This window comes from Pempheris klunzingeri, chromosome 1 (genome assembly GCF_042242105.1).
Source record: "Pempheris klunzingeri isolate RE-2024b chromosome 1, fPemKlu1.hap1, whole genome shotgun sequence".
Taxonomy (NCBI): domain Eukaryota; kingdom Metazoa; phylum Chordata; class Actinopteri; order Acropomatiformes; family Pempheridae; genus Pempheris; species Pempheris klunzingeri.
The window spans coordinates 22540811-22554114 of NC_092012.1; the positions used below are offsets into that span (position 1 = coordinate 22540811).

The 13304-nt window shown below is 41.1% G+C and overlaps 1 protein-coding gene across 1 annotated transcript in view; it reads left to right on the top strand.

Moving 5' to 3' along the window:
* Positions 1-13304, top strand: part of LOC139224533 (protein unc-13 homolog C) — an 85922-nt gene that overhangs the window by 70873 nt on the left and 1745 nt on the right. The window contains exons 25-31 of the mRNA XM_070856008.1: positions 2216-2304; positions 2607-2744; positions 3960-4083; positions 4617-4676; positions 5845-5925; positions 8253-8400; positions 12162-12254. Of these exons, the coding sequence (XP_070712109.1) occupies positions 2216-2304; positions 2607-2744; positions 3960-4083; positions 4617-4676; positions 5845-5925; positions 8253-8400; positions 12162-12254 (733 nt within the window). The remainder of the gene's footprint in view (positions 1-2215; positions 2305-2606; positions 2745-3959; positions 4084-4616; positions 4677-5844; positions 5926-8252; positions 8401-12161; positions 12255-13304) is intronic.

Here is a 13304-nt window from a genome sequence, read left to right on the forward strand (position 1 = left end):
CATAATAGAGTTTAGCAATAATCCTTTACAGTGTCCACATTTATGGAATCAGCAGATTTGTATCAGGCTTTATTTGGGTGTTGACCTGGTCTCACTTTAGAGATGGTGGTTTATTAAACCTTTATTTACTTGGCAATGTTTACGACAAACTGTGTCTCTGAATAACAACCTGCCAGTGAGTAGATATTGTGTTGTTGAAACAGGCAAAGTGAAGCAAAGCTTGGCTGCTGTTGATAAGCTGTCAGCCAGGGAGGACTTTGTACACTCTGGAGGACTCTGGACGTCTGTCTGTCTGTGTTGAAAGAAACTAGCTACTATGGTGGAGCATTTCCTTTGCATGAAGTCTAATTGCCAAACCAAAAACTGTCATCAGTAGCTACATGCAATATATGTAGAAGAATTTCTTGTGGTGTTCTTGAAATGTGCAGTGAAAGACATCAGACACCAGATCTATTCAAAGTATCCAACATACATTTTATTCTCGACATCATATCCCGTTTGAAAGAAGTTCCGCTACCTTATCTTTAACCTGACATTTCTGAAGATCAATCTCAGATTATATTTCTAACTACAAAGCATCTGGCAAGTCAAAGACAAGTGTGCAGCTACCTTTGAGGGGTGATCCCTCTGAGGGTGTCGCAGTCTTCAAGTAGACATTTGACTGAAGTATCAGGAACCACTCAGAGTCAGAATGGAATTTGATCCTCCGAGGATTTGACAGGTATCTTGGTTTATCTAACAGTGGGGTGAATTTCCTGTGCCAGCATTCCTATTAGGATGCGCTGTTCTTGGAAAAATAGAAAAAGAAAATTTCAGAGACTGCCAGGCTACAGATTGTAACTTTCCTCAGGCCAAGGGAAACTGATAACAGACCAGTGCCTACAGTATTATGCTGCTATCACATAAAAAGATGCTATCCAACGTTTACAGGAAATGTTATGGCAGAAAGATCTTGCATGCTGCTATCCTTTCCATTGAGGTGACAGCAGTATGAACATGTGTGCCTGTAAACTCACATACACACACATACATAAACCTCTCCTGTTCGTGCTGCAGATAGAGGCAGAATAACAATGTGTATAAAAGACACATCCGCTTCCCAGCTGAGCCGTCCACCATTAGAATGTGTGAGATGAGTGACGCCATAGCTAAACTTATCTGGTCTAATGTGAAGATCTGTTATGCATGTGGTATGTGGTGCCTGGCCTCACACATCCATCCCAAGCACTGAGCCTTGGTGACGTGTGTTCTCCAACCCCATCCAAAACATCAATATTTGGACATTTGTACATGGCTAATGTATCTCATCAGTAGTGAGACAAACACTGACACAGATGCACTCATAGATGCAGTTATTGACACACTAATGCACTCACATATACAGCACAGCACAGCACAAACAAAAAATGTATGCACATGCATAAACATAGCTGTACAGAAACCCAACACATGCCATGCATGGGCACATATATGCTGCGAATCAATTTTGCAAATGTGTTTTTGTGCGCTGGTATTGGAAATTGTTCATTGTAATATCTTGTCTGATTGCCAATATATCATACTGTAGATACTTAGGCCCATAGTAAATGGATTTATGAGGCTTGTAGCAAAGTATATTCCCAGAAATTAGCCTATACCCACTAGCCTCTCATGAATGATTTTTGAAAAATTACATACAAATGTAATTTTGAATTTTGTAGTGAGACAAACAAATGATCATTATTTCCCCTTGCAGCAACAGTTTTATTCCTGAACACAAAAAGTCAATCAGAATATTTCAGTATCAGAACATCTGTTAAGGATTTACAGTTTGTATCTATGACAGTAAGCCTTATTCCCCAGAGGTGAATAAAAATATTCTGACAGCATACTCTATCTGCTGTAACTTGTGTAGTAACAAATGAAAAAAAAGGGAGACTGCTGCTTCTTTGCTCTTTGCTTCTTTGCCATGTCTCATGACTCTGACAGCAGTCATCATTGCAGTACTTAGAGGTGAGCTGTACATTTGTATGCAGAATGTCGCTCAGATAGCAGGCAGAGTGAGTTGGGAGGCCACCAGCGAGGCAGGTTACCTGTCCTCTCTGCCTGTCGTCTCCCCCAACAACGCCCCCACTCCAGCTGAGGCTAAGAGATTGAGAGAGGTTCAGAGTTCTAGTCAGTGCGGGTTAATGTATGCCCTGTAATGATGTATTAACGGTCTGTCTGCCACTGACAGCTGGATGCAGAGGCCAGTGATCTGCTGAAGGAGCTGCAGAATAAACTCAACACAGTGCTCGATGAGCTCAGCAGCGTGTTTGGCTCCAGGTGAGTTTGAGCGTGTGTGTGTGTATTATTGGGTCATTTTCATTAAGGTTATTCATGTTCTGCTTTGTCAAAGAAATTGTATCACAAGACTGCTTAGTTATTGACAGACACGCTCTGAAAATATAATAAGCTTACTGTGCATGATGTTTAGTAAGAACAGCGAGTTTCAGCTCGAACAAACGACACTCCTATGCTTAACATCTTTCCAATAATCTAATAGGACCAGCAGGAGAGAGAGAGCACCCTGTTAAGATTGCCCCAGTAGCAAAGAATTTCATGAATATTTGTTTTCTATCACACAGTTTCAAACCTGTGATCGAGGACTGTGTGAAGCAGATGAATCAGGAGCTGGTCCAGATGAAAGGTTCAGCCAAAGGGAGCAACGCTGCTATGGATGCGGAATCTGTCCTCCGACCTCTTATGGACCTTCTGGATAAAAAGTGGGTATATACTGACTGGAAGGTCAGAGTCAGCTTTGCAAACTAATTGATATTGTCATTAATTCAAGAGTCGATAGACTCAGCCATACATTACCACAAGTTAGAGAGATTTGGTCTCAAGGGGATATCAGATTGAGATTTCACCTGGTGAAATGCACTCACATGGTGTGATGACAAGCAGTCGGGACAGGAAGTAGTCGACAGCAGTCCACAAGTTTGTAAAATACTTAATCACTTTACTGTTATGAACCTCTGTCGCTGTCCTTGCACTCACTGCTTCTTCGGCTGCTTGTGTTATTTCAGTTACATCACCAATGACAATAGTATTTCTTAAATTCCAACCTCTCACTCAAACTGGCTGGTTATTGGAGAGCCTCACAATTTCTCATGTCAGGGTTAAATCAGATTGAACTTTGCGATGAAACACGCAGACCAATATGTGACGGGATGTGGTTGTGTCACAATCTGTCAGGTCAGGCTGATTGATAAAGATACAAGGCTGCCATTAGGCATTCAGACTTCAGCAGCCTCTACCAACTCATGTGTATTCATGTTCAGGCCTCAGAAAGTGAGCACTGTATTCTTAAACTGCCAAGATTATCAAAGTGGGAGGTTGGGTAAAGGGGGGCACCAGCCCACAGCAGCACAGAGCACAGAGTTTTGGTGATAACTACACATGCAGTGTATTTTAAACATACTAACTCAGTGTTTAGATTTCTGTTCATGGTGAGTTCTTTAGTTTCTTTTTTCTTTACGTTTGTACTTCCAGTTTAGTTTTGATAGATGAAAAAATAAAACAAAATTGCCCAAATATAATATTCACTACAATTTTACATTAGTTTGAAAACCACCATTATCTGTAAATGTCTATTAATTCAACCCTACACACTGCATTTACAGTTCGGCTGAGCTCTGGAATTTGCTCTCAACCATTTGTCATAGCAACATTGAGGCCAATGGGGTATTACATGGAATCCTCTTAATGATATGGAAATACCAAATCCTTTCTCCCGTCTCTGAGACCCTGTCTGCAAAACAGGTTAAGGTTAAAGCATAATGCTGCTGCGTTTGTTCTATGAATCACAGGTGTTTTTTATTCAATCATATTATTTACTGAGACGTCATCACTTGGAGCATTCAGCCATGTTGGCTGAATTTGAAATACACACTCCTGACTGTTGACCTGACAAACGCCCTTATTTTGCTGCTTTGCAGTTTGATGTTATTTGCCAAGATCTGTGAGAAGACTGTGCTGAAACGGGTCCTCAAAGAGCTATGGAAAATTGTTCTGAACACCATCGAGAGAACAATTGTTCTGCCTCCACTGAATGACCAGAGTGTGAGTTTGATTTATCATCTGTCTCTTCCTCTTTTCTGTTACTCTTTTCATGTCCCAGCCTGCCCTCCACCTCCCTCCTCTTCTCCACCTGTCTCTCTCTCATTTCCTCCATCTGTTCAGCTCGATCCCACTCGGGAGATAAAACAACATGATACCCCAAATCTTGACACACGTAGAGTGTTTTTTTCATATTGTTAATCCTTATGTAAGAGCCATTTTTCATCATTCCAACATTTTTCATCTCAGGAATATTGCATATCATGTGTTGTTATTGATGGAAATCATGAAGGTGCAGTTTAATGTCATCATGTTTCCTTTCTCTGCCACTTAATAATATTAATACCCTTCATAACAATCATTACTACAGCTGTAAAACAAACATCACAACATGACAGAGATGAATTCATGCTTAACATTTTGCCCCTCATCCTCTATTGTTGAAAATTGTTCTTAGGAAAATGTTCAGATTAATTTATTGAGTGTTTCCAACTTTATTTGGCTGTAAAGGAAATATATATTTGTCTCTCCAACAGCAAGGAGCTCAGATGATATTCAATGCTGCCAAGGACTTGGGACAGCTGTCCAAACTGAAGGTAATTTTTGGATGAACCCAAGACAGGCAATGTCAGCACAAAACCTTAAGATGTCTGAACGCTATAATGTGTGGTACCAGAGTGATTTCTCAAAGCCCAGCTGGCTCGGTGTCATCTCAGTAAAACACACATTGTGCCTACACATACCCCGAGATGTTAAACTATTTTGAACATGGATTATGTGTTGTATGGTAAATATCTCAGGCATTATAAGTAATACAGATATACATAGTCATACATGGGATGTGAACCGAACCTGTTGGTTTGTTCATACTCGACAGCAGTACACAGATGGGTGTGTTTTTGCCTCCCTCCTCAAGCATTAAAACAGTATATCCTCCCTTTGTTTTAATGCCTAAGCCTAGATATCAAATCTCTATTCAAGTGCTGTGACCTTTGACCCATGTAATTGCATGGATTCACTGAAGAGCAGAGTCACTCAAGCCGATATGTTGTTTGTCTGAAACAAATAATCCTGTGTGCAGGGCCACCCTCACAAATCCCATGGTCATTTCTGGGCTGCATGGATTTACCAAGCAAATATCTTACAAAGCAGGACTGGTAGATTTATATTTCCTTTCCCTCCCTTTTAAAGAATATACAATTCTGGACTTGTGCAAAATAATATCATAAATCAAGTGGAAGAAAAACAAATGGCAAGCACAGTGTCCAAACATCTGCATCACGGGGATATCAATAGAAAGAAGCATGCTTTCCTGCCTGCAGCCGTTAGCTATTTTGGGGCTCACCAGGATGGGGAGATTACTGGAACCGATTCAAAGCAAAGCAAGTGGCCCAGTGCAATTTGTTGTTTGTTGTGCAAAATGTTACTTGAAGTGTTTTTCGACTCACACCAGCTGTGATAGATGGTAGATTAAATGTATATACTATTCTGGATATAAAAGACATGGCTTTTCTAATGTGGCAATGTTCTCAAAAAAACTTTTTTTTTCATGAATGAAATAGTTTTATATAGCTGGTGTAGGACAGTAAATTTATTAGATACTCTGCAGTTTAAATTGTACAGTTGGTCCTGTAAATGGTAAATGCTCAATCTTTTCTAACCTGAGGTCATTCCCTTTATGATGGGGAAACATCTTCAAATCCCAAGAATCTGAATGCGATCTGTGTTCCTGTTTGGGTGTTTGACTTGATCTGTTCCCTACAGGAGCATGTCATTCGAGAGGAAGCCAGAAGTTTGAGCCCACGACAGTGTGCCGCCATGGACCTCGTGCTTCCCACAATCAAGGTGAGTTTAATGTTGATTATACTGTTGGTACGACAGATGACACCTGGATGGTTAAACCTGAGCTTTGAAAAAAAGAAAGGAGTGCCACATAAGGCATAAGGCAGATTTGCAAATTGACATGAAGGATCATTTTGTAAATCAAACGACAAGCTGGGGAGCTGTGGCTCAGGTCATGTGATTGGGACATCACGGGCTGAAGTGTGGACAAGCAGATATCCAAACATGCTGGAAAATGTGCATGTGCAGTACAGGAATATCTCAATTGCATTGTGTGCCTGTGTATTTTTATTTTGTTGTCAGACTAAAATGGAGAGAGATATCACTCTTAACTGTAACCTCACAAAAAAAAAGACTTGTATCAGGCTAATAATGATGTTCATTTCACACAAAAATAATATTCTACCATCACCATGAACTATTCGAAGATTATTCGCTCCTTTGCTCCCCAGCTTGCTCCTAGCTGCTAATGTGTCAGGAAGATTGAATGGATGAGATGGAATCAGGCTGCCGAAAACAAAGAAAAATCTAGAGATTGTTTGTGCCCACATCTTTACACAGACCTGGCTTCATCTCAACTCCCTGTATCAAGCTACTACTCCTGACTGGCACTCTACCAGGCTATTTGATTTTCTTAATAATTTGACGAAGATTTGATTAGTGCAGCACGGTGGTGCGATGGTTAGCACTGTTGCATCACAGCAAGAAGGTTCCAGGTTTGAATCTTTCTCTATGGAGTTTACATGTTCTCCCTGTGCTTGCCTGGGTTTTCTCCAGATACTCCGGCTTCCTGCCACAGTCCAAAGACATGCAGGTTATTTTGTGACTCTAAATTGAGCGTGAATGTCTGTGTGTCGGCCCTGTGGTTGGCTGGTGACCAGTCCAGGGTGTACCCTGCCTCTGGCCCAAAGTCAGCTGGGATTGGCTCCAGACAATGACGGATAAGCGGTATAGATAATGGATGGATTTATCGATTATTAATCATGACCCATCCTTAGCACAAATTGTTTTAAACATCAATATTTTTGTCTACTTGATGAAACACCGTGTAGTCGCAAGACGATCAAAAATCCAAATGAAACTGCTCTCAAAATGTGTAAAAAAACAAACCCATTATAAAACATGACACAATGCTAATTAATGTAATTAAAGCCTCTCAGTGTGGAATGCATCACCGTTAATTTACTGCCATATGACTGTTTGTTGTGAAGGGAAATGAGACAATTTCAGACCAAGCCTCAGTTCTGCAGGGATGAGAGGAGAGTTATGGTGAGGAGCCACTGGGCGAACACTGCATCATAAATCATAAAGTGCTGAGAAAACTAATTGATTCTGTTGTCTATAAGGAAATCACCTGCAGGTTTAGATCAGTCATGGTGCTGGAATTCTTTTCATCGGTATTCCAATGAGAACAATCAATTAACACAGTTCTGTAATGCCATGTGAGAGTTGATCCAGAGGATGCAGAGGGTTCTTGCATATTTTTCAGAAATTCAGGCACAGCAGCTTTAAACCTGTAATCTAAAGCAGACGAAAAAATGGGAGCAATGCTTTGAATTAGAACCAATTATACAGTAAATATCTAAAAACTAATTCGATATATATACTATATATGATTGGCTAATAGTATTACACTAGTATGTCCAAATGTTATTCTAAAGACACATACAGTATTAAGAATATATAAATGCAATTAAATGTTCCATGTCCTCATATTCACATAAACAAGGATTATAAAGTCTAGATTATAAATCTAGGAAATAAAATGTTTACCACAGAGGTTTGTGTAGATAAACCAAAGTGTATGTCCTTGAATATTTAGTCACGAGTGCATTTAGTGATTATCCAACTGAAAATACTTCATTCGGACTGAACTTTGAGCCTGTGAAAACTAAGGGATAATGGATTAATGCAGTGGCCCATAGATAAGTTTTCAATGTCTGATGAAGATGGTATGGCTCACATGTCACCTGGCAGCTATATATAATGTGTGGGTCTATAGCTACTTCATTTTGATCACAGCCTCTAAGAATGTGAATGTAGGAATATGGTGTGGATCAACTTTTTCACTTAGATGATGACAACAGACCCCACACTAACTCTACAAACACCCCAAGAATTCTTTGCTCCAGTAATTATCTTGTGCTATAGAGGAAAGAATAAAGGTTATAGAGGGTTTAGAAGTGTGTCCCCAAGAACTTATTTTCATCCTCACTGCTTTTTAGCAACGCCTCCTTTCTCAATAAGACCTGTCCATGGTCATTCTCCCACCTTTCAAATGTAGGAGTGAAATTGTCAAAGTTTCTGATTACCCTGTTTTTGCTTTGCAGCAATACTTCCATGCTGGAGGAAATGGGCTGAAGAAAACCTTCCTCGAAAAGAGCCCCGATATGAAGTCCCTGAAATATGCTCTCAGCCTTTACACTCAACCTACAGATGCCTTGATTAAGAAATATATATGCACCCAAACCTCTCAAGGTAAGGAGCTATACAATGCCTCACATGGGTGGGTTCAGACTAAAAGACATGTTGCTTCAATAAAGGCAAGAAAAGTAAGCAAGCAAAAGCAATGCAGACGATGCTTTGACAGAGAAAGCGGCTAAAAAAGGTGTGAAAGTAGAGCACAGATTGTGGATACTATGGAGCAGCAGGACTTTAGCACCTTCTCCAGACTCTAGTTTGTAAGCATATTGGAATGAAACTTCAAACTCTGGTTGTGGAACGTACAGTGTATCTTGTTGCTGCTGTAGTTCACAGTTTAGACATTAAATGTCTGCTCCACTATAACCACACGCACATATAAATGAGAAAGAAAGCTTCATTAGCACCAACTCACGTGCTGCTCCTATTCGTAGTTCGAATTGAGTGAAAATCTTTCTGAGCTTCCTTTACATTAGAGTACTTGTGAGGATTTCTCTGTGTCACTCAGCTACAGGCTGAACTTATGTGTGCAGTTAATGTTGTAGTAATTGCATCTGTAGAAGTCGTTTGTCTCTTTCACTGTAAAAAATTAATACAAAGCAAGAGATATTCATGGCCTCTTCACCCCATCGTCCTTTTCTCTCTCTCTCTCATTAGAGACACGTAAAAACAGCCATGACAAATTTATGAGATTTATCTGTAGTGAATAAATTCACTCCTGTGAGCCATCTCTCCCTCCCTCCCTCTCTACCCCTCTCTTTATATACAGTGCTCGTCAACACAAAAACAATAATATGTTTTATGTTTTATTAGATTGTTAAAAGAGCCAATTTTTGCTTCGATGACAGCTTCGTACACTCTTGTCATTCTCTCAGTCAGCTTCATGAGGTCGTCACATGGAATGGTTTTCAACATGTGTGCCTTGTCAAAAGTACATTTGTAGAGTTTGGGACCATCAGTTGTGTAGGTACACAGCTCTATACAGTGAACAGTCCTATTCCACTACTGTTCTAATCCAGATTATGGCAAGAACCACTCAACTAAGTAAAGAGAAACTACAGTCCATCACTGTTTTAAAACATGAAGGTCAGTCATTCCAGAACTTTCATTCAAGAACTTTGAATGTTTCCTCAAGTGCAGTCGTGAAAACCCTATGAGGAAACTGGTTCTTATGAGGCCTGCTCCAGGAAAGGAAGACCAAGAGTTTCCTCTGCTGAATAAATAAATTCATTAGAGTTACCGGCCTCAGAAACCACAAATTAAGAGAACCTCAGATTAGAGTCACATGAATGCTTCACAGGTTTGAAGTAGCAGACACATCTCAATATCAACGGTTCAGAGAGTGTGTGAGGCTGTGTGAATCAAAGAAGGCATAGCTGAGGAAGAACAAGAAGAAGAGGACAACTGCTTGGGCCAGGAAAAAATCAGTGGAAAGACCAGTGGAAATCTGTACTTTGGTCTCTGAGTTCAAATTTGAGATATGTGGTTCCACCCCTCCATGTCTTTGTGAGATGCAGAGAAGGTGAGTGGATGGTTTTCTACATGTGTGGTTCCCACCGTGAAGCGGTGGAAAGGTGGAGGTGCAAACCAGATGGGCTGGCATGTCACTGCAGAATGCTTTGGTAGCCAGGCTGATTAAGTATGCCTTGAATTTTGAATGAATCACCAACAGTGTCACCAGCAAAGCTCCCCACGCTGTCACACGTCCTCCTCCGTGCTTTCAGGAGGTTGATCTATAATGTAGGAAATAATAATAAAAAAATGGGGAAAGAACATGGAATGAGAGAGTGTGTCCAAACACACTGGAGCTGTATATATAAATAAATAAAGGTATATTTCCTGTCTCTCTCTGTAATATGTCTCCAGGTGCCCTGAGAGATTCAAGAGGGAATTTGGTGCAGTAGGGCGTTAAGGCTTTAAGCTTCTGGTTGCCTCAGTGTGTTCAGCCTTGCAGAACGCTGCATAGGCAGGCAGCAGGAAACAGAATGGCAATGGGAGAAAGCTACTCAGCCAGGCAGCCAGGCAGCCAGGCAGCCAGGCAGCCAGGCAGCCAGGCAGCCAGGCAGCCAGGCAGCCAGGCAGGCAGGCAGGCAGGCAGCGACCACTATTCTCACTCTCACTGACTGGCAGATGGTCATAGATGCACAGCATTTCTCTGCATGCTATTTTGAGATTGTTCGTCATGTTTTTCCTCTTCCCCCCTCTCTAAATCTCTCATCCCATCCCTTACCCCCTCTCTGAGTTCACACCATGTTGTCGCTCTCTATTTGAGGTGGAGTAATGTGATGTCTATAAGTGGAGGTATTGAGCTGGTTGATGTGGATTCGGTAAACAGTAAACAGTGTGTGTGGGGATGTGCTAATGCTCAACGTAGGACAGTGGACGCTCTTTCATTTATCACCAGCCTCCGTGCTCTGGCAGTAACACATTTAAACCATGGCATGCGCAAGTCTGTTACTGCCAAGTGTGGGATCAAAAGCAGCATGTGTTTTTCTGTTTGGGGGAAGTTGTGTTGCTGCTTTATGCTTCACTGGAAATACAGTAGTTTCTAAAGTCTTTCTTCATATAGTAGAATATTTCGCATTACTTTGTAAGCTCTCAGCTTGAGGTACCCTCTGTTGACCCGTCACTTTGTGGGGGCTCAGGGTAACATCTTTGATGTTCAAGAAAACAGCAAAGAGGAAAAACTCAATGAATTAAACTACAACACTGCAGCACTTAATACCTACTGCTCTTTCTTATCTCTTCGCTCCTTTTGTTCGCAGTTTTCCTGCATAATCTGCTGTCCCTCCTCTCTGCCAACTGTGTTTTATCTATTTCTGCCACCCTTTATCTTCCGTATGTACCATTTATCTTTTTCACACTCTGCTCTCCCATGTCTGTCAAACTGCCCATCCCAGTGTCGGTTGTGTACAGACCTGTTTATGATTATTTCATAAAGGCACTAACTGACGGTGTCTCATTTCTGACTCCAATCAGAAAAGCATATTTATTTTTTCACTCCAGCTGATAACTGAAGTGAATATGCTACGGCCACAAGTCCCACAAGTCCAGAGCTCAATTGTGCAGCAGCAATGTTTTTGTGCTCACTCCAGCCACTCAGGGCATCATTACTATAAATCAGGAGACTTGTTTCTTCATTACAAGCTATAATGGGCACTGCATGTTTGGCACTATTGATTAGCTATTGGATCAGCATCCCCCTCCATCAACCACGCCGGCTTTCGCCTCGCAGTGTTCAACATCTGTTTGTACCTGGGAGGGTTAAGCACAAAGCAGCGTTTAGAAGCAGCTGAAATGGGCAGGGCTCCCTGCATCGGGAATGGGTCAAATATGGTCAACAATCAATTCAGATTCTGGCGTTTGATGACTTCATTGTGTAAAACATTATTTAGTTAGTGCATTTCTTCACATCACCTGCCTCCTCCATGGTCCTTCAATCCAGACAGATTATTTCAGGTTTTTTTGTTTTTATTTTGTCTTGTTCATGTTCAGCCTCAAGCTACTGGACTGCCATGGGTGTGAAATCAAGTCTACTCCCCTACTCTTTTTTTTCTCAGGTTTAGTATTTTAGCTTTGACACACAGTGTTTATACACCACTTTTTGGATTAATTTCTGGATACTTCATCTACAAAAAAAACTGCACTCACAGTTTTGGATTCTATCCTTTCATCTACTCTCTCTCTCTCTCTCCCTCTTTTATTATATTTTCCGATATCTCTATTTCTCTGCCAGGCTCTCTCACTGCCACTCCTCCATTCTCTACCATTTTCATTATGCCTCTCATTATGTTCCTGTTGTTTTGGTGTGTGTCCAGGTCAGTCATCCAACGGATCGGTGGGGGAGGTGTCGATGCAAGTGAATCTCATCTCTCACCCTGGCACTGGAGAGCACAAAGTCAGCGTGAAGGGTGAGATTTTTCTATATTCCAACCTGTTTTTTGTCATGCCTATTCTAAAGTATTCACCATGGGCAGCACATTGTGTGACAGTGCTGCTGATTTTATAGTTATGGAATTGGCTTTGGAAACAAAAATTAAGGAAATTAGGTCTGAAAGATTGCTCATGACGTAATTAAATTCTGTGTAAAACAATAATAAATATTTATAATTTGCTTTCAAACTCATGTAAAAAGAAGCAGCATTCTCTGCTCTGAACACTGAACACTGGGGTCACGTGTTACCAGTTTAACCCAGCCTCCATAACCAGTATTACGATGTTTCGTGTTCCGCTGTTCCAGCCGGTTTTTCTCTTCAACAGTCACATGTCTGAGGTGAAGTGAGCAGCTTCTCTCTGTTTGCACTACATTAGATACCATGGGCACTTTAGCCGCATCCTTGTTAGCAAGCTTGGTAGCACCAGTGGCAGTGTAAATCTTGTTGGCAGCTGCTGCGAGTCTGTCTCTGTCTATTACCTACAACGGAATCCCCTATCATGAGCATACATTCTGTAATGTTGTTGGTGAGGGTGAGGGACGCTCGCCAGTCAACAGGACTAACATCAGAGCTAACAAGGGTTTAACGGGCTAGCAGTCAGGAGGGATGACTGCAACAGCTGTCAGCACAAGACTATGCTAGTCCAAGCAGGACTGCGATTAATCCTATGGCTACAGCTATCTTGATCGCAAGTTAAATCTAATGTTGCACTAACAGAAAGAAGCTGCTCTAAGTCACAGACACATCTCTGTCTGCAACAGGAGAGCAGTCAACACGTTGCGTATCTTACTTGAAGTCTGGATATTTGCACAAGATATTTCTATTTCTTTTTATTTTTTAGATTGTATACTAGTCTTATGTTATATTATTCTATTTTAGATTGTACATATTTTATATTTTCATATAATGCTTACTTTTTTACTATTGTCTTTGTGCCTTAAGTGTTGGTTGTCTTGTGGTGGCTGTATGTTGTCTGTGGGGTGTCTGTCTGTACTGCTGCCGTGACAAAATAATTTCCTGTGAAGG